The sequence below is a fragment of the Pangasianodon hypophthalmus genome, chromosome 8 (assembly GCF_027358585.1).
Source record: "Pangasianodon hypophthalmus isolate fPanHyp1 chromosome 8, fPanHyp1.pri, whole genome shotgun sequence".
NCBI lineage: Eukaryota > Metazoa > Chordata > Actinopteri > Siluriformes > Pangasiidae > Pangasianodon > Pangasianodon hypophthalmus.
This window is the reverse complement of record NC_069717.1, coordinates 3937728-3965220: the sequence shown is the minus strand read 5'-3', so window position 1 is coordinate 3965220 and position 27493 is coordinate 3937728. Positions and strand designations below refer to the sequence as shown.

At 36.6% G+C, this 27493-nt stretch overlaps 2 protein-coding genes across 9 annotated transcripts in view; one reads left to right on the top strand and one right to left on the bottom strand.

The window, feature by feature from the left end:
- Nucleotides 1–1466: 1466 nt before the first annotated feature.
- Nucleotides 1467–11259, bottom strand: ssuh2rs1 (ssu-2 homolog, related sequence 1). The gene is made up of 13 exons (XM_034306914.2): nt 11150–11259; nt 10995–11059; nt 9023–9094; nt 7384–7459; nt 6421–6550; nt 6202–6262; nt 5568–5689; nt 4435–4497; nt 4254–4336; nt 4005–4097; nt 3279–3384; nt 3030–3137; nt 1467–2766 (listed from the first exon to the last, which is right to left on the bottom strand). Exons 1-13 carry the CDS (start codon nt 11170–11172, stop codon nt 2626–2628), a joined length of 1143 nt encoding a protein of 380 aa, XP_034162805.2. The 5' UTR covers nt 11173–11259; the 3' UTR covers nt 1467–2625.
- Nucleotides 11260–14293: 3034 nt separating this feature from the next.
- The window catches only part of grip2a (glutamate receptor interacting protein 2a), a 34263-nt gene continuing 21063 nt past the window's right edge, over nt 14294–27493 (top strand). For 2 of the 8 annotated variants that reach the window (XM_026928412.3, XM_026928410.3), the window contains exons 1-3: nt 14298–14667; nt 24450–24530; nt 25649–25784. In XM_026928412.3, coding sequence (XP_026784213.3) covers nt 14505–14667; nt 24450–24530; nt 25649–25784 — 380 coding nt within the window. In that variant the 5' untranslated portion in view covers nt 14298–14504. Of the gene's footprint in view, nt 14668–18767; nt 20967–24449; nt 24531–25648; nt 25785–27493 lie in introns of those variants that run through there. The other 6 variants (XM_026928416.3, XM_026928414.3, XM_026928417.3 and 3 more) reach the window with 6 other exon arrangements.

Here is a 27493-nt window from a genome sequence, read left to right as displayed (position 1 = left end):
AAGGAAGAAGGGGAGGAGCCTGTCTCTAAATAAAGAGGGATGAGAAAGCACTCCTAGGAGATGCGAGAGGTAGAATGAGCAGGACAGAAAGTACGAGAGAGAGAATGCTAAAGGTTAACGTGAAACGTGTGAATGTGGTTTGCATGAGGTAGATAGTAACAAGGAGGAGACCGAGATGAAAAACGAGATGCAAGACGAGTCTCGTTGTGAACGAATCATTGTGAAAGATTGCCTTACCTCAATAACAATTTACATATTAAATTTACATATTTAAACAGTGCTTTAAACACATTAAATAAAATAGATTTTTTTTTGTTTTAAAACAAATGTAATTTAACCTTATATGGATAAAAATCAGCAGCAAATTGATAGGAAAAACATTTCATGGTTCATGTCAATCATGCAGCAGAAAACCATTTAAAGCATTCATTCATTCATTCACAATTGTAATCCTTGCTTTCTGAGGGGAAAATGAATATTTGTCTCTTCATGGTAGAGATGTTGGACTATGCTGAAGTAATCAGCACAGTATTTTTTCTCCTATAAAGTGATCAACATTATAAGCAAACAATTTCAATGTCAGTTCTGCAAAACCAACCAAGTATGTCTAAAAAATAAGCACAATAATTCAAATCTTCCACTAAACTACTGGGAAAAGTATCTGTAAAGTCTTAAAAAAAGAATATAATAATAACGATACTAATAAAGAATTTAAAAATAAATACGTAACATCTTTGGAAAGAAATCTTTAGAAAGAAAAATACTCGTTTTAATCACTCTTGGCATCCATATTGCTGCATTTGACCAAATATGAGGATGCACATGTAAAATCTCTTTATAAGCATGAATACAAATGATTATTAATATTGTGTGTAGGTGGGGAGAGGTGGGGTTGGCTTCCACAGCCTTATGATTCATTTTAGATCAAATTCATTGGAGTGTCTTCTGAACACATGCTTCAATAGAAGACATTAGACATGAGGAAAATCTGACCTTTTGTACAAAGCAGTTGACGAGGTCAATATCACATATTTGCTTACATTAAATTAGGGACCTAGAAATAATGCAGAATCATGAATATTAAATATTGAACATTTCCTTTTTCTCCACAGGATCCTGGATTTTCTGATTTTGGCAAAATACTTTTTTTGCATTCTTGAGTATGTGATCAATAATTTCTATTAAGTAGTTTTTTTAATTATTGCAATTTATTGTTAGAAAAACGTCTGATCATCCAAAACGATTCTCCTATCGACTTCTCTCTCTATAGCTTGGGCGACTCTCTATGTCTGCTGACCTTAAAATTGTTAAAAGTTGATCACATCTCATCGTGTGCTAGAGATAGCAATCTTTTACACATAAGAACAATTTATAAACAAGATTTAACTGCTGGGGCCAGAGACACTTTATATTGAGAAACTTTCTGGACAGAACTTTGTCTTAAAGGAACCAATAACACAGCACTGTTATATTGAGAGCATACAAATTGATGTGTTTATTAATGTATAAAAAATAGCAATATAAATGAAATCATGTTCACAGGTATGTGACTGCAAAAGATTTCCATGATTATGTAGATGTATATTCATTACATGATGTGTATTCATTACAAGCATACACAAAGAAGAATACATTTAATATAATGACATTTCACAACATAAATGACAAATGATAAATGGAAGTGAAGCAAATGAAGCACAGCCACAGCAGCACAAAACCATTAATGCGGCGATGCTTACTGTACATTTCAATGTCCTTTTTTAACACCTTGCTAATTTCACAATTCATTTAATCGGTTTATAAAATGCAATGCAAGGTAGTGATTTTATTAATTAGAGGGTAGAGTAAGATTTTATGACACACTTTAAGGCAAAAACAATCACTGGTCAAAATATTGAGAAAAATGATGTCAATGATCCGTCTGGGAGCCGAAAGAGTCGACTCCTACTGGTGATCTGAGCCAAATGATCTGACTCACTTAAAAACAAGCAAGATTCCCCCTTACTAGCAATTACAAAACTGTTCATCTTTTTAAAAAAAAAAGTAAGTGATAGGTTATATGGTATGTCCCAAATTGCATATGCTGTACTAAATAATATGTCAAATAGTACTCAACTTCATACAGGCCAGTGGAATACTGTTTAGAGTGATAGTATGCGGTGTGTGATGGAACACTTGGTGTGCTGCTTGTAATTAAAGGCAACATGAGTTCTCATGTTTTATATTCACAGCTTGTGAAAGCCTAGGATACACCAAATATTTCAACGTATATTAGGTAGAAACAAATCGGGTCAAAAAGAGATGGAGAATGAGAATGCCTGAGAAACGTAAAGACTGCACAGAGGAAAGTGTTAACGAAAAGCTGAGAATTGTCTTGATATTGAACTGTAGCCCTACTAGGATACATTAATTAGGTGATTAGCCTACATTGATAGCCAGCTAGTGGTGATGTGTCATTTATGAACGAGTTATGAAAGCTGGGAGTCAACTCGCATACATGAAGAGCCGTAAGAAAGGCTTTCACAATTTTGCTGAGATTTTGCGTTCGATTCCGTAATGCCATTACCATTTGCCATTTTAATGCCATTTGGTGTTTTGGCTGGTAAAAAAGGCTGAATTATGGGATTACATGACAGAGCAGCAGCATTTGGCCGGGTAGCTGTCAGTGTGAACAGAGTTCTCGTTCCCAAACACAAAGTAAACGTGGGACTTCCCTTTCCAAGCGTAGTTCACCCGAGTGATGGGGATCAGCTCGATGGAGTGACGCTGCAGTAGGAAAGATTATCAAATCAGTAATGTGACAATGACTACTGTTAAAAACACTATGCAAATAAAATTTAATTTCAATGAACTTATGATGCACGAGTGTCAGTAACAAAGCTGAATAGAAAAACACTTCGTGGCATGGTTAAGTTAAACAGACATACTTTCCTCTAATTCTAGTATGAAATCTTGTATAAAATTGCTGTATTTCGATTCTCTGGTAACATTAATGTGCTACTAACATCGGTAGTAAAGAGTAGCAGTACCTGCTGCAGAATGCGAGAATTCTGGAAATATTTGGATTGATGTTCTTGTATTAAACGCTCAGACGCTTGGCTCACTGAAGGGTCGGGGAAACCCATCACTGGGTAAAGCTGTAACACACACACACACACACACACACACCACAATCGACAAACTGCTTAATTCAGTCTCTTTACCATGTGCACCGTTTATGGACATGACTTTCGTGTGTGTGTGTGTGTGTGTGTGTGTGCACGCATTATTATTATTACCATGTACTGGGAGTCTGTGAACATCGCCCTGCCAGAGACCTTATTGAGATTCTCCGATTGCAGACCGCTCAACTGCTCCACCATGTATTCATTTTTATAAGTGGTCCTGAGGAGAGCAAAACATGACCAGACCTCACACTTCAGTCACAGTAGGGAAAATTAAAGGAAATGTATTTTAACTGTCATAATTAAAAACTTCAGTAGTATATAAGTGCTGGTAGAAAAGGAATTTTGAGCTTATTGAGAAATAGTCTGGAGTTAGCAGCATTGCTACTAAAACCATATGCAGTCATTTTTTTAAAGACAAAAATAAGTTTGAAAAGTCCTGCAGGTGGAGGAAATGGCAGCATGGAGATGTGCCAGTGTGCCATTAATAAAATGTGAAATAGTTTTGCCTTTTTAGATGGGGTGGATTCATTGTGGATTCATCATTAATGTGCTACAAGATGGTTTAAACAAGTTAAGCAAACTATGAAAAATCTGTAATATTTTGTCATTATTTGAACAGATCCATTTAAAGCAGGTTTTATAATTTGACCAGGTTTTATAACCCAATAACTGGTTATAGGATAATTTTTTAATCCTTTCTGGCAATGAAAATAGATACTGTGATGTGCTGAAAACGATTACATAGGCTTGTATGTTTATCATATTGTGAATACTTCATACCATCTCACTCTATGTCTAGTCTAATGAAAAAATATTCTTGAAAGCTGGAGATCTCACCACGTGATCTTGAGTGTGATGAAGACGAGGAGCTGTCTCTTCCCTCGACAGGTTTCACACTTGCGTGAGCCTTGTCCATGGCAGTGGCTACAGCTGCACACACACCACACACCGGTTGAAACGTAAGATCATTTCCCCCACCTCTCATGATAAATACAGAAACTTTTGTCATGTGTGTAGTTATGTTTCTAATTCAGTATATGCTTTCATTGGGAACATCTGTATAACTGTGATAGTTACGTAGCTTACTTTTCTCTTCCACAGCCGTTACAGTGCGTGCAGCGCTCAGTTCCGTGGCGAAATCCACTACCATTACACACCCAGCAGATTTTCTGAAAATAGATCGCATATAGATACATCATTCACATCATCAGAGCATGTTAAAATAAAGAGTAATGTATACTGAAGTAACTTTTGAAATATGACTCACATTCCCAGAGCCTGCACAGTCCTTGCATGGCATTTTTCCCATGCCCATGCAGGCATGACAGTTCTACGGATAAATGCATATATACACATCACACACTCAGCAATGATAAACTCCATATTTAATTTTAATTTAAAACCATCAAGCCAACTGGTGGCCACGATGGGACACATTTGTTGACTGCTTTGGTGTAAAACTTTGACACATTGTAAGATAGTGTAATAAATGAAATTCAAAGCAAGAGAATGTTGAAAACTAACTTGTACTCTACTACAAGTAGGTCTCAGTGATGAGTTTAAGACAGTGGTAGGTCTCTAATGAGGAGTTTGGGACAGTGGTAGGTCTCTTATGAGGAGTTTGGGACATTGGTAAGTAGGGGTGTAACAATACACTCCGATCATGATTCGATTCACGCTACTGGCTTCATGATTCAATTCAATTCGATTCTCAGAATATTCTGAACAAAGCTTGAATGAAGAAAAAAGGCTACTTTCTTATTTTTGAATCATAAACAATTTTTGTCTGCATAAAACTAAACTAAACTACAAACAGAGGTTTAATATTGTAAACAAATGTACTACAAGTGCACCAGGTCTTAAAAATAAACAAATAAATTTATAAATTCTCCAGCACGTGCTCATTATATTTGAACTCTATGGGCTGCACAGATTGGGGCCTCTGGTGTTCAAACAGTGCAACTGCATTAGAGGCATAATTAATAGAATGCTGATTCCCATAATGTGAATCGCACATTCCTATGATGCACATTGTCAATTTTTTTGCATCTTTATACCCCCAGTGCTAGATCTCTATGATGGGTTTGAGCCAGCGATAGGAGTTTACAATGTTATCCCTATAAATGAATTTGGGACAGTGGTAGGTGTCTGTGATGAGTTTGGGACAGTGGTAGGTGTCTGTGATGAGTTTGGGACAGTGGTAGGTGTCTGTGATGAGTTTGGGACAGTGTTGGTGTCTATGATGAGTTTGGGACAGTGTTGGTGTCTGTGATGAGTTTGGGACAGTGGTAGGACTTTATAACGAGTTGGGACATCAGTAGTTCAGTAGGCATGTTCTGTTCTAATGACTGAAAGGTTGAGAGTTTAAGTTAGTGAGTTTAAGTTTTCTGATTTCTCTACCTTGACTGAGGAGGTATATGGAACTCTGATTTTCTGTGTTTGATCCTGGAAGAAAGTAGGTGTTTGGGCTGCGATGGCCCACGGTGCTGGAGCAGGCTGGATAAAAGCATCCACAGGCTGGCCTGAAACACATCACACAGAACCACATCACACACCAGCTGGCGTTTCGGAGTTATATTTAATTCCTATTTAAGGCAGAGTGATGACACTCTTCATTACAGTACATCTCTTAGACAACATTACTAATATCTAATTTCTAAATGCAGTCCAGCCAAGACATGCTTGAAGATGTTTTGTGTGAAAAATATCTTCAGTTTTTGCAATAAAGCGTTGAGGCTAATTTAGCTAAAAGTAAGGAAAGCTTATAGCCGCCAGTTTAACTTTGTGCAAGCTGCATATCTAAATCATAACACACGCCACAAAAGAAAAGTGTTTGCCCTATTGCCGGGAGATCCCAAGTTTGAATTCCGATGATGCCACAGCAGTCCATGGCCAGGAGCCAAATTGGTTGTGCTCTCTAGGTGCGAGGCAACTGTGCTAACCAATAAGCCACCGTGCCCCTCCTTAATAGCAGTGGGGTGTGTCAGAAAGCACAAACTGCACCGCAACCAAAAACCTGGAGAATGTTCTCTACCTGTGTACGGTTCTTGACTCCATTCAGTAGATCTCGTCTCAGCGAAAGTCTCCAAGCGATACTATGAGGAATTTACAGGAGGAGAATAAAGCAAAAGTCAAGACAATTAGATCATAATCACCACATGCAAGACACTGTTTGTTTCTTTTGCTATTGATTATCGACATTGGGGAAAGTGGAAAATCATGTAAAGTAGAATTTTTTTTTTTTGCCTCCCACCCTGTAGGTGTTGAAGGGCTCCAAGCTGGTGATGACTCCTTCTCGAGCAGGTGCAGAGCTGTAACAGCATTTACTAGATGCGTAGTTCACCAAGGCCTCATGTGCAACATCCTCTGTAATGGAGGTTATACTGGAAATAAAGAACAACACTGGTTAAATAAATAAATCAATAATAACAGTGTATAAAGACATAAATTTTCAGTCATCAATACACATTGAGCTAAAAATGACGATATCAAATCCCAGTGACGTCACAGCCATCTGTGGCTGAGAGTCTAGGGAGCAAAACTGGCCATGCTCCCTGAGTGGGAGGGGCATACTCTCTCTTCCCCCTGTCAATCACAGCGACACTAGCCAATTGTGGGTGTCTGTGAGCTCTTCTAAGTGGAAGACGGCAGACAGCGATTTCCTCCGTATGAAATACTCAATGCACTTTTTTTAAATAAACCTGGCTAAAGATTAAAGTGAAGATATCACTCTAAATTTTAGGTTTTCTCTAAATTTTTCCTCTAAATTTGTGGTTTCCTAAAAAAAATTTTTATTCCATAAGGACACTTTTCAGACAATCTTTTGTTGTCTTTAGGAAACCTTTTTTTTTTTTTTTACTTATTTTTTTATTTTATTTTTTTTACCATGGCATTACTCAGAGTTCAAGTGCTCACTGCCAGTAATTTGAGATTATTTTATGGACAATTATAACTAGTAATATTAATGTTAAATACTAAATTAATAACTTTAATTAATCAATTGAATTATTATTACTATTACTACTACTACTACTACTTCTACTACTACTACTACTAATAATAATAGAAAAGCACCAACAGAAATGGTTAAAAATCCATAAATCTGAAAATCAAAAAAAAAAAAAAAAAAACTGTTCTCCCATGGTATCACTATAAAGAACTTTGTTTGCCACTTTTATTTTTAAAGAATGTACACAGAGAGTGAGAAGGTGCTTACTTCCAGTTGGACTGGGCAGGGAGATTGTCCGGTGCAGGCATGGGCGCTGAGGGCATCGGCGGAGGAAGAAACCCTCCTGCAAAAACCAGAGAAAAAGATAGCGTGAGAAACAGACTAGAATTTATCAGTCTCTTCTGTACAATACAATAACTACAGTTAACATCTCTACTGTAGAACAGATATACAAATAATATAAATAATAAAATATATGAATAAATATAAGGACCAACCTGACGTTTATATAGATTATAAGACATTATATTGATAATGTTCTCAATAGAAATGAACATATTTAATGATCCTCACTGGCTAAGAATCAGACTGATTTAATGCTTTAGTGATACAGTAACTTAAAATGGAGCCAGTAAACAGCTGAAATGAACCAAATGTGATTTCTTTTACTTAAACAAAACAATCATTTTGATTGTCAGATACACATGTTTATTCACATGTTTTATTTACTGAATTTATCTTTTATTTACTCTGAATTCAGGTTTTATTTACTCAGAATTCACACATTTTATTTACTGAATTTAACTTTTATTTCCTGTGAATTCACATGTTTTATTAACTATGAATTCACATGTTTTATTTACTCTTATATTTACTGAATTTACTTTTTATGTACTCTGAATTCACGTTTTATTTACTGAATTCACGTGTAATATTTACTGTATTCACCTGTTTTATTTCCTCTAAATTCACATTTTATTTACTCTTAATTCACACGTTACTTTTACTGAATTTACCTTTTATTAACTCTGAATTCACATGTTATATTAATGCTACATTCCTGCGATATTTGAGGTATTAATGTCATTAATAAAAGATAAAGATAAGCTTTGTTTTCCCAAGATAAGTAAATAATTTTCTCAAGATAATAAAAAGGGTTTTAGGGCATCTTAAGGTTTACTGGTAAGTCTCAACAGATTACTGCACATTCAGGTTTTTTTTATCTCAATAAAACTGCTTTATTTTCAAAAGATCTCAAATTTATGGTGTCATTATGGTGTTTTTTTTTTTTTCACCCCAAGATGCTGGGGAGATGCTGTTGAGGGTATCTTTGGACAGGCCTGTGCTTATGACACCAATGACAATTAATAACTACAGTGACTTAAAGTAATGGCACCACTTTAAAGATCAAGGATATTGGTTATTCCTTCAAAACAGAATTTCCTTACAGTCACAATTTCCAAACAGAATATGAAAAAAGTGATTAATCAAAATGTGAACATTTTTCTGATCAGAGTTATTAGCTTGTTTGATGGATAGGCCTAGAAATAATGTCAACTTGACTCTAATTATAATTATAAATGTTTCATTGGTGGAAGGTTCAGTAATAAACAGCTTCAATAAAGGGCCAAAAAAAAGTACTGCACATGTTTAAATAAATGAGCATAATAAAATAAATAAATAAATAAATAAATATAAAAAAAAAGCTAATAAAATAAATCTGTACTGAAGAAGTCAGGTGAATTTACTTTACAGTTGAAATACAGTTTAACAACTTTTTTTTTTTTCTTTCTTTTTTTTTTAAACAGTTACCCTGACTTCAAAACAAGATATGGAATAAGTAGTTGAATAAATCTCTCTCTCTCTCTCTCTTTATTTATTTCTTTTGTAAGTAAACAGTGTTCACCTGCTTCCCCGGCCATTGTCCCCTCATACCCCGGCACTGTGTCGTAAAATCCAGCAGGGGGCGCTGAGGGAGCTGCAGGGGCAAACATGGCACAAATGCACACAAAGCAAACAGAATCACACACGTTTCAGTAAAATGCATCATAATCTGATCACTCACCCTCAAATCCTAAAGCAGATCTTAGACAAATAACTAATGAAGAGGAGCACTCTTAAGTAGCTTAAAAGGTTGTCACAAGTCGGTGACGTCATTGACTAATGTGCATATTCATTGATTTATCATGATCATTTGCATATAAAATTAGTGCATACGAAGAAGGCAGATTTTCTAACTAACTTTTTAAGCATTTCCAAAATATCATACCTTCTCTATCAAGAACAGAGACAAAAACAAGCAGTTGTGGTGAGGAGTCTTGAAACAGTCACGAATAAAATGCTTAAATGTTATTCATATTAATATATAATTATATATCGTATATCAGGGTGTCCAAACTTTCTTCAAAATAGGGCCAGATTAGACCTCATTACAATACCAGAGGGCCAGTCATATATACACTCATCGTCCACTTTAATAGGAACGCCTGTACACCTGCTCTATTATGCAGTCATCCAATCATTCATTCTTGGGGCAGCAATGCAATGCATAAAATCATGCAGGTACAGGTCAAGAGCTTCAGTTAATGTTCACATCAAACATCAGAAAGGGGAAAAAGTCTCATTTCTGTGACTTAACCATGACATGGGTGTTGATGCCAGATGGTTTGAGTAGGTCAGAAACTGATGATCTCCTGGGATTTTCAACCACAACAGTCTCTAGAGTTTATACAGAATGGTGCGAAAAACAAAATACATCCTGTATACACACACACACACACACACACACACACACACACACACACAACTGTGCTCTACAATCCGACACCAAATGTCTCTTTTATTGTACAATTTTGCTGCCGTTATATTGCTAAGAATTTCATTGTATGGCCTGTTTTACTGTGCATATATATATGACTTATTATAAAGTTTATGAAAAAAGGCACGATTCAGAATGCCATCAATCACCAATGCAATCTCAAAAATTTAAAAATTAAGTCATTTTGATTTTGCCAGGTTTTATTCAATCCTAATCTTAATGAAAACAGAGAGCAAGACTCAGCCCATTACCTATATGACCTGACATCAGCCTCAGAAAAAGTGGCTTGTGAATATTTTAGGGATCACTGGGATCTTTGATTTCCTCCCACCATGCAGGTAGATGATTGGCGACTGTAAATTACCCCTAGGGGTGAATGTGTGTGCATGGAGTCCTGCGACGGACTGTCGTCCCATCCAGGGGGTGTTCCTGCCTCACACCCAGTGTTTCTGGGATAGACGCCACATCTCTGACCAGGACAAAGCTGTTAAAGATGAATTTATACTACTACTACTACTACTATTACTACTATTATTATTATTAATAATATATATATTTTTTTACATTTAATTTGTTGTATTAGTGTTGTGTTGAATGTTGTTTCTAATTAATGGGCTATTATTTAGCTGTTTTAATTGTGTAATACCTAAAAAGCAGGAAACAGGAAATCTGTTGCAAATATTAATTCCTGCCCCCATAGTGTTGCAAATCTTTCCTCCTGTGCTGGGATTGGCTGATGGTTAATGACGCAACACAAATCCGCCGATTCTATTGGTCCGAGAGGCGGGACTCACCGAATGCGAGCTCGTTTCCGCAAATAGTTGCACCACAAATGATCAAACATTTAATAAAGCACACTGATCATGAGAAAGATTATAGTGAAAAAGACACAGATGTTGTAAAGTTGAAAAGAACTGGCACGTGACATGTCATCACGTGACTCTTTAAGGGTAAAGCTGACAACCAAAAGTGACGCATTCTCCATTTTAGATGAAAGCGAAGAAATAAGAGGTCTGATAATTGAATATATTTATTTTAGGATAATTATTAATAGCTTTACCTGGTGCTGATAGTGCTGAAGGCATATACCCAGGGTTGTCTATGCCATGTGTGGCTCCATAATTACTTTAAAAAAAAAAAAATCACATCATCACTGTTTAAAACTTCACATTTACATTGTACAAAGAACAAAAGTGTATGAAGTGTTGATCTTACTTAAAGACTGGGCTCCTCTCCATCTCGTCAGATGCAAAAGTTCCAAAATACTTGAGTGAAGATGTTCGTGGGATGAAAGTCCAACAACTTCCCCTCAGGTCACGTGAAAAAAACGTGACTCACGCGCGCGTCAGAGCAGAATATTACCTTCAGAACAGTATTACAATTTATTATAAGATGCAAAAAAAATCTTCAAAATGTATACATCATGTGCATAAAAGTAAAATTTGATCTGTATATTCTGTAAAAAAATAAAAATAAAAAAAGCGCGTCATGACATCCAATCAGCGAGCTAGTTTTTGCATATATTTGCATGTCAATGACAGCTTGAATAGCTGACATGGAAAATGTATTTTATTGGTTTTTATTTTATGATCTTCCTGATCATAAATATGTTTCAGGTTTGTTATGCTGATATAACAGTTGAGGTGTTTTTTTGTTTCTTGTTTTCTCATATGCCTTAGTAATTTACCTAAACAGGACATTTTAGTATCACTTTCATTTTTGCTCCACAGATATGCAAGCTGAAATGAAACCAATGTACCCTGAAAATGATTCCTTCTAGTTCCATGCAATCAGATTAAAGTCTATAAATTATTTCCATCTTATTTCATAGGAATATTTATTTATTAATTACTAATGAAATGCTGTTTTATCCTTTGAGATTCTCCCAATCTTGATTGCACATGCAGTTTATTCACTGCCCATCTGGGACCACATAAAATCTTTTGCTTAAAAAAAAAGTGTTTAAATGCAGTAAATGATAGAATTATTTACAGCCAAGTATAGATTTCCCCCCAATTTCCAGATATACACAATATATCCCTTTCGTATAACTTTTATTATTAACACACAGACTTATAACACATATTGTTTTACACCAGGAATCATGCATGTTCAATAACCAGATGAGAATTAAATACAGAGTGATTTCTGTGCTCTATAAATTCATTATGAGGAAATTTTCTGTCCCTCACTCATCATAGTTCTGGAGGTTGTGTCCTACACTGAGAACAATAGCGTCTTGTCTAATACTTTGAGTTAACAGAAGGAGTAGAATAGATTATTTGTGTCTTCAGACCCTGTGGTCAGTGATGGCTGTCCTGTGCTCCTGCCATGGATGTGACAACAGTCTGGGCATTTATTCTACAATAATCATCACACTAAGAAGCTGTTCAAGACTGCTGGCTTCTAATTTAATGAAAAATCCTACTGTCCAAGCACATACTTCAGTGACAATACTTCTGCTCTACTACGATAAAGAAAAGATTATAAAGTATATTATTTATCATTTACATAGAATGTCAGGGAATTTTGTACATTGAAACAAAAGACATGGCGCAGATAAATTAGAATGTAATTCTAAAGTTAGAATGTAGTCAGAACTGTTAGAAGATGATTTTTATTTTAAAGCAACTACACTATTTTGCTTGAAAACCTCATTCAGTTTGTGTAAGTTTGAATTTGACCTGCTGCTTATCCTATTATGTTAACTACTGGAATCGATACTAGTCTAACCTGGGATTAGCAAAGAAAACAGGCTAACTTAGTTAAATAGAGCCAATTAATGTACAATTCAGCTAAATTTATCTCAACATGTATTTTTTTTATTTTTTTTTTATTAGATGTTAATGCCTTCTAGGGAGGAAAAGAAGACGCCTCAATTTATACAAGTCTTTGCTTACTCCAGCATATTGAAACATTTTTCTGAAGTAGAACCAGGGGTGTTCATCCTCAGGTTCAACACTATAGTCCACTAACCACATTATGTTGCGTGAGAAGGCCCTGGGCAATGATGAGTTGGCATGATTTTTTACAGTTTTTTCTACACTAATGGACTTGATTAGGGGCTTTAAACTGAAATGATTGGATGCTAAACTGGGCCCATTTGATTCACGTGTAGCACACTGTCATTGGCTGGACAACAGAAGAGACCTTGGAGATAAGTGTTGCTTGTTATAAGAGATAACAAGAAACACTTGTTTGCATCACTGTGCCTTCTCATACAAAATAATACCATTCTCATAAAAATTACTTCCTTTCTTAGGCCTAAGACACCAAACCCAAAGCCAAAATCTGATCTTATTTGCATAAAGCAATGCTGGGAACAAGTCAAAGTCTTGAAATAATATGTAAACCTTATGTCCAAAGACGCTTGTCTAATCATCACCAAATGTAATGCCATCTATTAAAAAAAAACACCAGCAAAATAATTGTAGTATATTACATTTAAATAAATCATAGATGGTTGCTTATTATATCTTCAAATAAACAATTCAATCCATTTTAATACATAGATAACACTCTCATGTTCATGTTTTATTATTGCCTTCAGGACAGCATGATACTGAAATTCATGGACATTACACTACACCCCGGATGGGTTACCAGTCCATCGCAGGGTGCCATGTACACACTCATTCACACCTTGGGGCAATTTTTAGCAGCCAATCCACCTAGAATATTTTTGAGAGGTGGGAGGAAACCAGAGAACCCAGAGGAAACCCAAATGGACACGGGTAGAACACATAAAACTCCACACACACAGTAACCTGACCTCATGATTGAAGCGACGTGAAGATCCAACGCTACCATCTGCATCAATGTGCTGCTACATTGGTAATGCTACTGATGTCCTGACTGCTCTTAGACATCCATTATAAGTGAGGCTCAAGTAAATGAGTTTTCTGTTCTTTTCTCAGTGCAGGAAAACCTGTTGAAATTCTTGTCTGTGGTAATCACGCAATTGCTATATATGCCGTAGATACAGATATTAGGCTTAAAAATGCCTTAGTATTCCTTTAATGGCTATGTACAGTGCTCTGATAATTACCCTGGAAAACTTTGTCAGCTGAATTATATAATAATATACTCACACAGATTATTCTATATTAATATTACTAATATTAAAGTCAGTTCTTCTATTGCGCAGGTTCTCCTAATGTATAATAGATGAAGTCAGCTGTGAGCCATGTTCTCAGGATGGAATTGTTCCTGTGGTTTGGCCAGACTGGATCTCTGCAGAGAGAAGCTGTTCTCCATCTGCTTTCTACTCTACAGGCCAGAAATGTTCTCACATAAACACAAACACACACACACACACATGCACATGCACACACACACACACACACACACACACACACAGATACTGACAAACACAGCCCCACCAGCATCTTTGTCTTGTGGAGTTGACATTGATCATTTTTTCCCATCAAGTGACGACGTGACAATAAATAAAGAGGGATCCCCTGTGTATCTTCTGACTGTGAGATGAGGAAAAGAAAAGGAGGAGAGACAAGAATGTGTGTGAAGAATAGAGATGCCTGGTTGCACGTTCAGTAGCTTCTAAGTTGAGATGTGGCGGCTGAGTTGCAGCATCAACCCCAAACGCTTTCCCGATGGAGTTTCTTCCTCTGTCAGCTCAGTGAAGAAGGGATCGGGTGGAGGAGCGAAGGGGAAGAGGAGGGTGTTCTTCTCGTTACGCTGCCGCATGGGAGTCATCAAAGGAAGAGTGAAAGGTACCTGTGAGTGTGTATGCATTTGAAATGGGAATGAAGGTAAGGTGGAAATGCAGAGTGAATGTGATATTCAATAATCAGTGTAATGCAGGGCAAGTGTGTGTGTGTGTGTGTGTGTGTGTGTGTGTGTGTGAGTTTTCATGTGTTCCCACTGGTGTTTCCCAGTATAAGAAAGTAAAAGGTCATGTTCAATGTTTGTAAGTCTCAACACAAGACCAGTTTTGGAGTTCTTTCAAACCACAAGATGTCAGTGTTGCTATCAAAATCATCCCAGACCATCAATTTAGCAAGAATTCTTTGAATGTACTCATTTTTTGTTTGGGTGTTTACCACATTAATGGAAAGGTTTCACACTTTCATATCATTCTTTTGGTAGCTGAAATTCTCTCACAGCTCTGAGTTGTAACTTAGTGTTGACTTTCAATATGGTGGTACTTGTGGAAGTTTATTTAAAGTGTAATTAGAGTAAAGTTTTAGACATATTAAGCCTTTTTTTAAAAAAAATAATTTACCAACAATTCTGAGGAAAATGTTGATATTCTTGATAGCTCTGTCTCAATTCCACTGCTATCCTGTCTTTACATCCTGTCTGTATAAAAGACTTAGCAGCTGTACTAGCTAGCTAGCTAGTTTCTGCCCAGCATCAATATGTTCCAGTTGGCTAGCAACAGTGTTCTCATAACTTTAACCACCTGACCATCTTCCCATGTTGAGAGAACAAATCAAGTGGAACACAGAGTTTTTCCTTAAAAAATAAACAAATAAAATTAAAAAAAAAAAAAATCCACCTTAAATTGGACCAAGTAATCCTGCTATTTTAAATCAAGAGAGTTTATTGAGAGAAGAACCCAGAAACCCACTTCCAAGATAAAACCCCAATATAACTTCTCTCCAACTCTCTACATTTGCACTAGCGCTACAAGGCTAATGGAAGGTAATGGAAGTATAGCTCATCTGTAAATAGTCTTTTCTGTAAAATATCTATCTCAAACCACATCCAGTTCTTCAGTCTCACAGACTCACTGACATGTTTTAAGACACAGCTGAATTTACTATCGTATATAAACATGAACAAAACCTAACTTCAGTGCACTTCTGGTTAGATGCTAACTGCATTTCACTGGCTATATACTCCTACTCTGCACAATGACAATAAAATCTAATCTAATCTAATCTAACTGTGTAGCTAAACACTGTAACCTTATGCGGATGGCCATATTAGTCACTGAATTTCTTCATGAGATTATGACACTTAACAATCTTGTTTAGCAATGTTGGGACATATATTTAAAGAAAAATTATGTGAGATAGACATTCATTACTATATTGCCATAGTCAGTATATAAGATGCCTGGGAATGTTAATTTAGGTTTACTCTTGCTAAATCGAGATTCACAAGTTTGTGTTCCAACTTTGGTTTAACACTGTTGGTAAAAGGCACCACTGGAATATTCCAGCAGAAATTCATATGTTTGAGATATGTGTTCATTTATAATTGGCTTGGGGTTGGGCAATATGACAGTATAATATCAACATTGTGATAATTGTGATATTGTGGGTGTCATGATATCTTTATAATTTTTGGTTACAAATTGATTGCAAGCATCTGATTTTATAAAAATGATTACTGAATAGTCACATCTGTAAAATTTAATTTTATACATTGTATAAAATGATTACAATTTTATAATTGTAAAAATTTCCTTCCTTTTCAGTGTTAAACAATTTATTTTTGGAGACATTAAAAAATGTTTTGCTGGAAGTTTCTAAGCAAACTTCATGTATTATGATACATATTGTGGATGTTAGAAAAGTCTTCAAGTATTGTAGTATGATCTTCTTTTCATATCGCCCAGCCCTACATTTGTTACTTACACTTTAAAAAAATAAATATATATTAGCATAAAGCACATTTGTGCTCCAGACCAAAGTCATACAGATATTAGTACTGTATCTTTTTTCAGTTACCTAATTCTTATATATAAAATGCATAGATAAATAAATAAATAAATAAGATGCTTTATGAAGATCAACAGCAAGAGCTAACATTCAGTCATTCAGTCAGTACCTTTTATTAATTCATTGCAACAATATATTAAAGTCTATTGGTTTTCCCATAAACCAGTGATCAAGTGGTTGAGCCAGACAGGAGTAGCTGCAGATTTAGATCTCTGTCTGACAAAATCACAGAAGAGAGCTAAAAGAAGAAGGACATGTCTCTGCGATCTCTTTGTCCCTGCTCTACATGTCAGAGAAAGGACAGGGAGCACGCAGTGACTGTATCGGAGCTGACTGTATGTATGTGTGGTTAAGGGAAATGGGTGTGTGGGGGAAGGGTCTGGTATGTTCAAGTGACAAATGGACAAATGGAAAGACAGGTGTGAGCACTGGAGAGCCTACATCATCATCATCATCATCATCATCACACGCACACACATGCTGTAAAGGATGAACCCAGTTGCTCTCAGTGGCTGAAAGACCTTCTGAGACAATGAAACATGAGAGCAGTCGCTGATAGACACTCCTGAGGCAGAGCAGTGTTAGAGCTAGTAAAGTTAATTTCCATCCAGCAGTTCTACTTTACTGTTCTCCAGAGGGCTGAAATTAAAAGCAATAATGTGTATAATGAGTTAATCACATATTTCACTTGGTAGTGATAGTGATATAGCAATGAAAAGAACCATAAGTACTGAGTGTAATTGAGCACTGTGAGAATCTATTTAATAGAGATAAAAAGAAAAAGTGGATATGCATAAAAAGTAGGCTGTGCAGCCATGGATCCTCTTAACTATAAAAAATTTCCTGGAACCCATTAGCACAATTTTCTCTAAAATCAGCATAATCTAGCTATTCAAATATTAGCTTCATTATTTACTGGAGCCATATGGATTTTTATTCCTGCACTTTTTATGTACAGAACACATTCTTATAAAAATTGGCATTAGGTTCAACCCCCTGGCTATAATTCAGAGACCCCTGTGGGTCCCTGGAGCTCTGTTTGAGAACTACTGGTTTAAGGGATTGGCTAGGCGAATTAAACACAGTGTATTAAATCAGCGATCATCCAAGATATTGCTGTGTTAAGTTTGGTTCTTTAGTTTTTCACTCAAGAGTTTTTTTTTTTTTTTTAATTAATCTTAAACTGCATGCAGTTCTTCAGTACAATGATATCACACAATTTTGCTAATGCTAAACCTAAACTTCCAGACTTACTTATTAATTACATTAACCTTGTAACTACAGGGCAAAATTTGCTGCAGAAGAGGAAAAGAGTGACAAATGAATATAAGTGAGGTATTAGTGTGGGAGCATGTGTTGAGTAGGATGTTTGGGTACTAATGTTAATGGCACATGGGTGTTATGAGTGTGCCTGAAGAAGGAGGTGGCTCTTGTGTGTGTGTGTGTGTGTGTGTGTGTATGTGAGGTGTAAGACTCCTAACACCCTGCAGGAAGAAACTCACTATGTTACATGTGTCTATATTGGTGTGTGTGTGTGTGTGTGTGCTGAGTTGAGTAGGATTTTTGGGTACTAATGTTAGAGGCGCATGAGTGTTAAGAGTCTGCCTGAAGAAGGAGGTGGCTCTTTTCTCTCTCTCTATGTGTGTGTGTGTTTGTGTGTGGCCCAGCACAATGAGGTGTATGACTCCTAACACCCTGCAGGAAGAAACTCACTATGTTACATGTGTCTATATATGTGTGTGTGTTGAGTTGAGTAGGATGTTTGGGTACTAATGTTAGAGGCACAGGAGTGCTATGAGTCTGCCTGAAGAAGGAGGTGGCTGTTTTATCTCTCTCTCTCTCTCTCTCTCTCTCTCTCTCTCTCTCTGTGTGTGTGTGTGTTTGTGTGTGGCCCAGTACAATGAGGTGTATGACTCCTAAGATCCTGCAGGAAGAAACTCACTTTGTTACATGTGTCTATACTGGTGTGTGTGTGTCTGTGTATGTGAACAGAGATGATTAATAGGGAAAAGGAGGAAGGACAGAGATGAGTATGAACATCTCAGGAGCATGAGAAGAGAGGGAGGAGTGAAAGGAATGAGAGGAGGAGAAAAAGAGGGGGATAGACTCTGCTTCGTCGCTTGGAGTCTCATTGCAGCAGTGTTTTTATTTCAGCCTCGTGTTACGGCTCCATCACAGCTGGAGCTTCCCACACATGCTTGTCTCCACACACGGATCAGACAGTGTGAAGAAAGACACCGAGTTTGGAGACTAGAGTTTGAAGACTGAGGCACAGTGTTGTGTGGACGTTCATTACCTGTTTGGATTCTACAGTTTGGACGTTGCATTTTGGTAAAAAAATCTGCTTGGGAGTTCAATTTTGGACATTGTGGATTGGGGAAGCAATAGTCAGTGGACTCTGGAGATTGGACATTGTGGCATGGATAGCCTTTTTTGGACAATAGAGTTTGGATACTGAAGTATGGATAGTGAGTACCTTTCTGAGCGTTAGAGTTTGAATATTGGAGTATGGATAGACAGTTCCTTTTTAGACACTTTATTTATATTGAATTATGACTATACAGTATCTCAGTGGAAAGATTTGGAAAGGAAACCTTGGAGTAGGATATTGATAAGGAAAGGATATTGGAGTATGGATATTAGGAGTCTCCTTGGAGTATGCATAGAGTTTGAATATAGGAACACATAGGAATATTCAATAGAGTCTGAATATTGGAAAAGAGATAATCAGTATATCTTTGTACATTAGATTTTGTACATTGTAGTATGAATATTTATTTTCATATTGGACACTTGAGTTTTAATATTGGAGTATGGAAAGCCAGTGTGTTGTCTGGCAATAGAGTCTGGATACTGGAGCATGAATATTAGGTATCCGCTTGGATATACAGTATCTCTTTGGAAACAAGAGTTTTTGATATTGAAGTATCGACCGTAGTTTAGACATTGATGTAGAGATAGTCAGACATTAGCGGTTGACTTTTGGAAAATGACTACTAGATACTTCATTGGACAGCTGGTGTCTCTTTGGAGACTTGTGTTTTGATATTGGTGTATGAATAGTGAATGTTTAGACATTAGAGTTTGGATATTGTAGTATTAATATGAGCTCCTTTTGGAAACTAGTGTTGAGGCATTAATTGTTAGTATCTCTGTCTAATTTGGCTCTTGACCATTAGATTCAGACATTGAAATATAAATACTCTGACAATTTCTTAGATATTGGTGAATGAATAACCAGTATCTCTTCAGAGACTATAGTTTAGATATTGGCATATGAATAACCAGTATCTCTTCAGAGACTATAGTTTAGATATTGGCATATGAATAACCAGTATCTCTTCAGATATGAGAGTTTGGATATTGGAATATGAATATCCAGTACCTCTTTAGAGACTACAGTTTGGGTATTGAAGTATGAATAGCCAGTATCTCTTTAGAGAATAGAGTTTGGATATTGCATTATAAATAGACAGTATCTTTTTAGAGACTAAAATTTGATTATGGGAGTATGAATAGCCAGTATCTCTTTAAACATGAGAGTTTGGATATTAGAGTATGAATATCCAGTATCTCTTTAGAGACTAGAGTTTGGATATTGGATTATGAATAGACAGTATCTTTTTAGAGACTAAAATTTGGATATGGGAGTTTGAAGAGCCAGTATCGCTTTAGAGACTACAGTTTGGACATTGGAGTATGAATTGCCAGTACCTCTTTAGAGACCAGTATTTGGCTATTGAAATAGGAATAGCCAGTACCTCTTTAGCATCTTTTCAGAGAGTAGAGTTATTGAGGTATTGAGTACTGCTACAATTGGTATCTTTTTAGAAACTAGTACTTGGATGTAGCCTGATACAAATTTAGCTACAGGAAGTTGAAAAAGGATACCATCATATGTAGAGCTGTTAAGACATTGAGATCATTAGCACTTGAGGGAAATACAAGCCACCTACATACATGCATGATTATATTTAGTCATTCAAAGTGTATACTGTACATACTCACCCATTAACTAACCACAGATTTTTTAGAAAAGTAAAAATTCCCTGTATACATTTGCAGAGTTGAATGGCACCATGGATGATATGTGATCTCTGATCAAAGACACACATGCCAAATTTATTCTAAGGCGGATACACTGAGGAGCTTTGGCTTGCTTTTGGAGAGGGTGTGCTTTAGCATGCTCACTGTGAGTTTGGAAGTAATGCTGTAAACCGCAGTGAGGGTTAGCAATAGCGTATGTAGAATATAGACGGGTTTCATACTCCGGTGTGGAAAAGCATGGAGACGTGACACCGCAGCCATGCTGTGCGGTTTACGGAGAGAAGGCCGCAATGGTGAGTCTAGTCATCTTTTACATCTTCATCTATCCATCTCTATTTGCCTAACAAACTTCACTCTACCAATACAGGTGATAATAACACATCTTTATTTCTGGGTACAGTATCTCCTGTTAAGAATTGATCAAGAAAACAGAGTAGCCTCCTTTTCAAAAAAAGGAAATATGGCAGGCAAAAATTAGACAAAAATGTTTTTCTACATTGTTTTGACTACTAAAATATGTATACTGTTAATGATGTGTTTTGCTGTTGTTAGTGATGACATCATACCTTTATGTCTAAAGTTATTTCACAAGATTTAATTTCATGAGGTTTTTTTTTTAAAAAGGGAAGGACAAAGCTGAAACAAAGTTTATTTTGATAAACTGCTATAGTCAGCTAAATCAGTTTGGAATAAATATTCTAGCATTTTGCCTAATCAAATAATTCTATACCTGCACTATTACTGTTTATAACTGCTAAACGTAACATAAGTGATAACGAGAACTAACTTGTTTTGTGAACATTTCACAACATTAAATGTAACTATAAATGCATATAATGTAAAGTCTAATCTAATCTGACTAATAATCAGACTAATAATCTAATGTTTGAATAATGAAATATTGTAACATTTGGCAAACTGCTGTTGTATAAGAAGAATAAAACACTTCATTGTGCTATTATAGGAAAATGATCAACTTTGAGATGGTAACTCTGCTTCATCAGACTGCCCTGATGTTGATTATTTTCCTGTAACAGCACTCCCTAAAGTGTTTTATTCCTTACTAAAACACAATATACAGTGTAGACGTAGGTATCTAATAAATCCATGGTCATAATGCTGGAATTTAAGTGCAGTATATGGGATCTCTGATGGCCATATGGTATTGGTATTTACTTGTTCATTGGGGTACCTGTTTGCATATGTGGCAACCCTCTTGAGTTATCTTTTATTGAAAATGAGATTAATATATTACAATTAATAGTATAATGCTATTGATTATAGCATTTTCTGTGTTTGCAAGCCTCATTGCTATGTGATCATTGACTCATTGCTATGTGATCATTGACATACAAACTTCAATCTTATTATTTTTACCACTAAAACCGTCTGTCTAGAACGTTCCTCACTGATGTTTGTAGGTGTTCATGGAAAACTGTGGAGCTATGGGAGAGAAGTATTAACCAGGTCTTGTGTCGGCTCTATAAATAAACCGGGTCTGAAAATAGGCCCACCAGCATTGTAGGAACATCCGGCGTTTAACCTACATCAGGAATGGTGTCATCGCAAGTTGGGCTGCCGGAGTGTAACGCTCTAAATTACTTTGGGACTTTTTAATTGAGTTGCAAAATGAGTTGTGCATGCTAAAGTGAAGCTTTTTTTTATGAACTCATGAAGCATGTGTTTCAGAGACTTTGTGTATCTGCGTCATGTGGGAAATACTATACAGCACATTAAAAAAGAAAAAAGAGAAAGCAATGTTCTTCTTCTTCTTTTTTCGGCTGCTTCTGTTAATGGTCACCACAGCAGATCATTGGTTCACATATTTGATTTAGCACAGTTTTTATCGTGTGCAACCCCAGTGGCTGAGTTCAATTCACTGGCCGGGAATCGAACCTGTGGCACAGCGGTGAGAGTGCCATGGCCTAACCACTAGTCTTCCAGGGACCCAAAAAAGAAAAAGCAATAATAAATTGATATAAATATATAATAACTCTAGTATTAGTCACTATTTTTGGGTCCCTGGTGGTCTAGTGGATAATGATGGCACGGCCCGGGTTCAATTCCCGGGCAGGGAACCAACCCAGCCACTGGGAGTGTACACTCAGTGCCGGTCCCTAGCCTGGATAAAATGGGAAGGTTGCGTCAGGAAGAGCATCCGACGTAAAACCTGTGCCAGATCAAACATGCAGACCAATGATCCGCTGTGACAACCCCTAATGCGAGCAGCTGAAAAAAACAACAACAACAACAACAAAATTAGTTACTATTTTTAATAGGGTAATAAGCTGTAATTTAATATATGAAGAACGTCTATTATTTGGATGGTTTGGGACTTTGGATTTGGTTTTGAAATCAAAACTCAAAATAAGTGCAGTATTTGCTTACATAAAGACTAGCAATTTTTTGTACTTTTTGGAAATTCCTGTTTGTTCTGATGTAGAAAAAAAGCCAGTCTGGAGATCCTTATCTTTCACATGTGCTTCCTTGCACTGTGTGTGTGTGTGCGCATATGTGTGTGTGTGTGTGTTTGTAGCAATGATAGCTTTGACCTATTTGGCACTCTTGGTGAAATTTCACTTGGAGACTGAGGGGCATGGCAGGGGTAAGGAGACTTAGCAGCATCACTAGGACAGATCGGGGCAGATTTCACAAGTGTCTATATAAAACACGCTGTGTCAGTGTCGCCCCTGGCAAGTTGGCGCCCTGGGCAATTATTTATGTTGCCTTATATACCAGGGAGTTTTACTGGTAGTTAGAGATACTGTTGCCAAAAATGATCTGTAAACAGTTTTCCCCTTACCTCACAAACCGAAATGTTTGTTGTCTGATGTTTGCTTTATTTTTTATTTATTTATTATTTTTTAGTTTTGTACTGGAACTATAAATCATATGTACTGTAGCGAACAAGTAAGGGAAGCTCATAGCTACCAGTTTAGCATTATGCAACCTGTAGGTCTAAATCATCACACACTCTCCTTAAAAGACACTGTCTCAGTAACACCATTTGTACAATTTGACTTATAAACCAGCCGAATACATAGGTTTTAAAAATGTAACCAACAAAACTGTATAACTTGTGTACAATTCCGTCTTCAACCTGAGTGTGATGTTTATGAAGGGGAAGAGAGTGATTTGGTTTCAAGATTTGTTTTTAGCTCTGTGATGCCCTTTTGGTCCATTTTTATAGAACATCATAAACCATATAAGCAACTCTTTTTGGAGGTGAGATAATTTAGACAGATTTAGAGGTTTGCACAACAATTAAAACTGGTAGCTATAGGATTTCTTTAACTATTACCAACATTCACTAGCTCTGGTGCAAATCTAAACATTGCAATGTATTATATTATTACATAGTCAAATTTATCTAGTGCTTCCTATTAAAAGATTACAATAAACCAACTATAAGATTACCAAACCTATTTCTACAATTTTCAAGATTTACATTGTCTTATTGTAATCAAAATGATCTGCCAAGAGAACGATTTCATTAGTTAAAAAAAGTATTTATATATAGGTTTAATAATCTTGTAATGGGCTTACAAGAATGGGTGTAATCTTATATTATGAAATAATAGATATTTATTACTATATTCAAGATATTTTCACTTGCTGTCATTTTTTTGGGGTAAATAAATGAATTTTAGACGGGAAACATGTCTCACAGTACGTTTTTGTCCAAAGCCTTCCTTCATTTCATGCCATGGATCAGTGAGGAAGGGTTGCCAGATGTTCCTGCAGCACTAATGACGAGTATTATTTTATTGTTCCAGATGACGGCCCTTATTCAAAAGGGAATAAAGACTGCGCAGCCAATGACAGCAGTGTGGTCTCAAAGAGGCGCAGCATTCCAGGTAAAATGCTCATTAAATAAGATTAACAGAATTCTGTATGAAATGTCTCATGAGAATTTCAACACGCGCACACACACACACACAAATGTCGTGATAGTCTTGTGTGCTGAGGTGAACAGACAGCTTGTCTGCGCTGGTACTGATGCCGAACTTTAGAGTCTCTTTAGAGTATAGAGTCCCTGCTTAACTCTAAACACAACTTGTCCCCTTCTTCCTTCTTACAGGTTTCCTCTCACACTTTCTTGCTCTCTAAGGATTTGTGAGAGCAAATTAGCTTCTGTTTATAGATCAGCAAAGATAGGGAAAATAATCATTCTAATTTCTAAGTAATTTTCTCAAAATATTTTGCATCCATGTATATCATGACTCTCTCTGACTTTTATATTGGCGGGAAAACTGTCAATAGTACCAGATATGTCTGATCAAAATGACAAAAAACTGGGGCTTATCATGAAGGCTAAAAAAAAACTATGTAAGGAATAAAACACAACAGGGCATGAGTTTATAGGAAAATTAATGCCAGGGTAGGTTGATGTAGGCAGACATTTTGTAAATACATTTCTGAGGAGCATCTGTCATACAAGTTCCCGTGTCCTACAAGCACATTAATATAAACCTTGCAATATAAACTACAGACAGAGCTGCCGTTATGGAAAATTAATCAACTTCTGATCAATTGGATTCAAGAATTCAACAGTGCTGAGGTATAAATTCTTTTAAAAAGCAGCACCAGTGAAATTATGGAAAACCATTACCAGGTCATCTTCCAAAAAGATAAGATTGTGAGTATTAGACACAGAATTAGTCAGGTAATGTGATGTCATGAACAAGGGCGTGGCTTATTGGATCAAAATGTATTATTGTGCTCGTCTATCTGTAAAAAAAAATCATAATGTCAGCTATAGAGATCAGAAAATAGAATGTAAGAAGATACATAGAGTGATTTTATAATGAAATCTTAATGTAAAGTATAATCAAATTGTGAAGTGCACAGAGATTCTCACCTCTAAGCAGTGCTGCTAAAATCTCTTAAATTATTTCCCTAAATGATCAGGATGCTGGCTGAAATGCTGTCCTGATTTTTCTGTGTATGGTTTTGTGTGTGTGTGTGAGTGTAGATGAGATTCGAGGTCTGACCACAGTGGAGCTGATAAAGAGAGAAGGCTCCAGTCTCGGCCTCACCATCTCTGGAGGCTCGGACAAAGACGGCAAGCCTCGAGTGTCAAACCTTAGACCAGGAGGCCTGGCAGCCAGGTAAGACAATGCTCTGTCACTCTATCTCTCTCTCTCTCTCTCACACACACACACAAACACACACACACACACACACACTCCTAAAAATTTTATAATAATGCAGATGTTTGCAATATGATTTGATCAATGACTGGACATAATACAAGCTATCAGTGTTTGTACAGAGAATAACTTTCCATGGGTGTTTAATACTTGTATTCACATGAATCAGTTCTGGTAAATTGGAGTTTGTTAAAATAATATCCACCCAGTATTTTGTGCCTAGTAAGTTGTCATAAATTATACAATGAGGCAACAATGTAAACGAGTATTGGCCATCCCTTATATTTTTGTTTTTTTAATTAAAGGTGTGAATAGCCAGCCAGTAAGCCAGAGAACTTTCACACTATTTTCACTAAACATCACCAAAAACTGCCTACTTTCACAAGGAGAGGCCATTTGAAGGACACTGCAACAAATCACAGACTTTTTCTGTAGCTCGTCGACACATTGCAACAAATCACAGACTAATAAATAAATCTACGCAATGGCTTTTAAATACAGCGTACTGTAAACATTTCGGCATGATGTATGTCTTTTCAGCGGTAAACAGCCTGTGGAAGCGTTTATATGCAGAAGTTTCAAAAGCCAGTCAGATTGTGAGCTTAAAGATACTGAAGCTTGTGGCCAGATAAGTGTACAAAAGGTATTAGATGCTTTGTGGGATGTGGGCGGAGCAGCTGAGGCTGAGACATGTCAGGTGGCAATGTTGTCAGTATTGTCAGGAGAACAAGAAGCCTGGATGATTGAATGGCAGGATCAGAAGTAGGTGCACGCAACATGAAAACATCAACATGGAGATGTCCCGTTTGGTGTAAACAGTAAGAGTTGGTGGTGGATACATTATTCTGGGTAGGGTACATTATTCTGGCATACATTACAGCCTTTAATACCCACTGGAGAAATCCTGAGCAGCACGTAATGACCATGTACACCTTTTCTTGGCTACAGTTTACTCACGTTCAGGTGGACTCTTCCAGCATTATTATGTACCCTGTGATTAATCTCTTGGATAAGGTCAAAAGTGTCTTGTTGGCTGCATTAAGATTGTGCAACTTTAATCACTTCTTTATGGAAAAACATTTGATCCAGCATTTTGGGTAAACACCCTGACCTTTAAGTTCAAGTTTAAGGTGTAATATACTACTAAATAGGTGAACATAACCTGAAACTCGGTGATTATGCAGCTTTAGTTTGTGTTTGTGTGTGAGCGTGTGATCTCAGGTCAGTACTGATGCATCACAACAACCCCTGAGACCATGAGGTCAGGCAAACACCTTTGGACGTTTGAAAATTGAAATAGAGTACTACAGCTGACTTGTGAGGTGTAAAAATAACATTAGTGCAGCAGTGTGTGTGTGTGTGTGTGTGTGTGTGAGTGTGTGTGTGTTTGTGTGTGTGCCCACTCTCTTCACAGCTAGTAGCAGAAGGTGTGAGACAGTCCAAAATTACAATGCAGCCCAGTTCACTGCATGCCTAGCCTTTCAGCATGTGTGTTTCTTCATGGAGGAGGCATAAACTAAAGGAACACACCAGCCAAAACACATTTTAAACATCTTAAATCTTTTTCTAGATCAAGTTATAAAATAATGAATTGTTTGACGTAACAGTTCCATAAGAAATAAAAACGCCAAGAAGCGCATCCATTTTTACCCTCCTCCAGAAACACA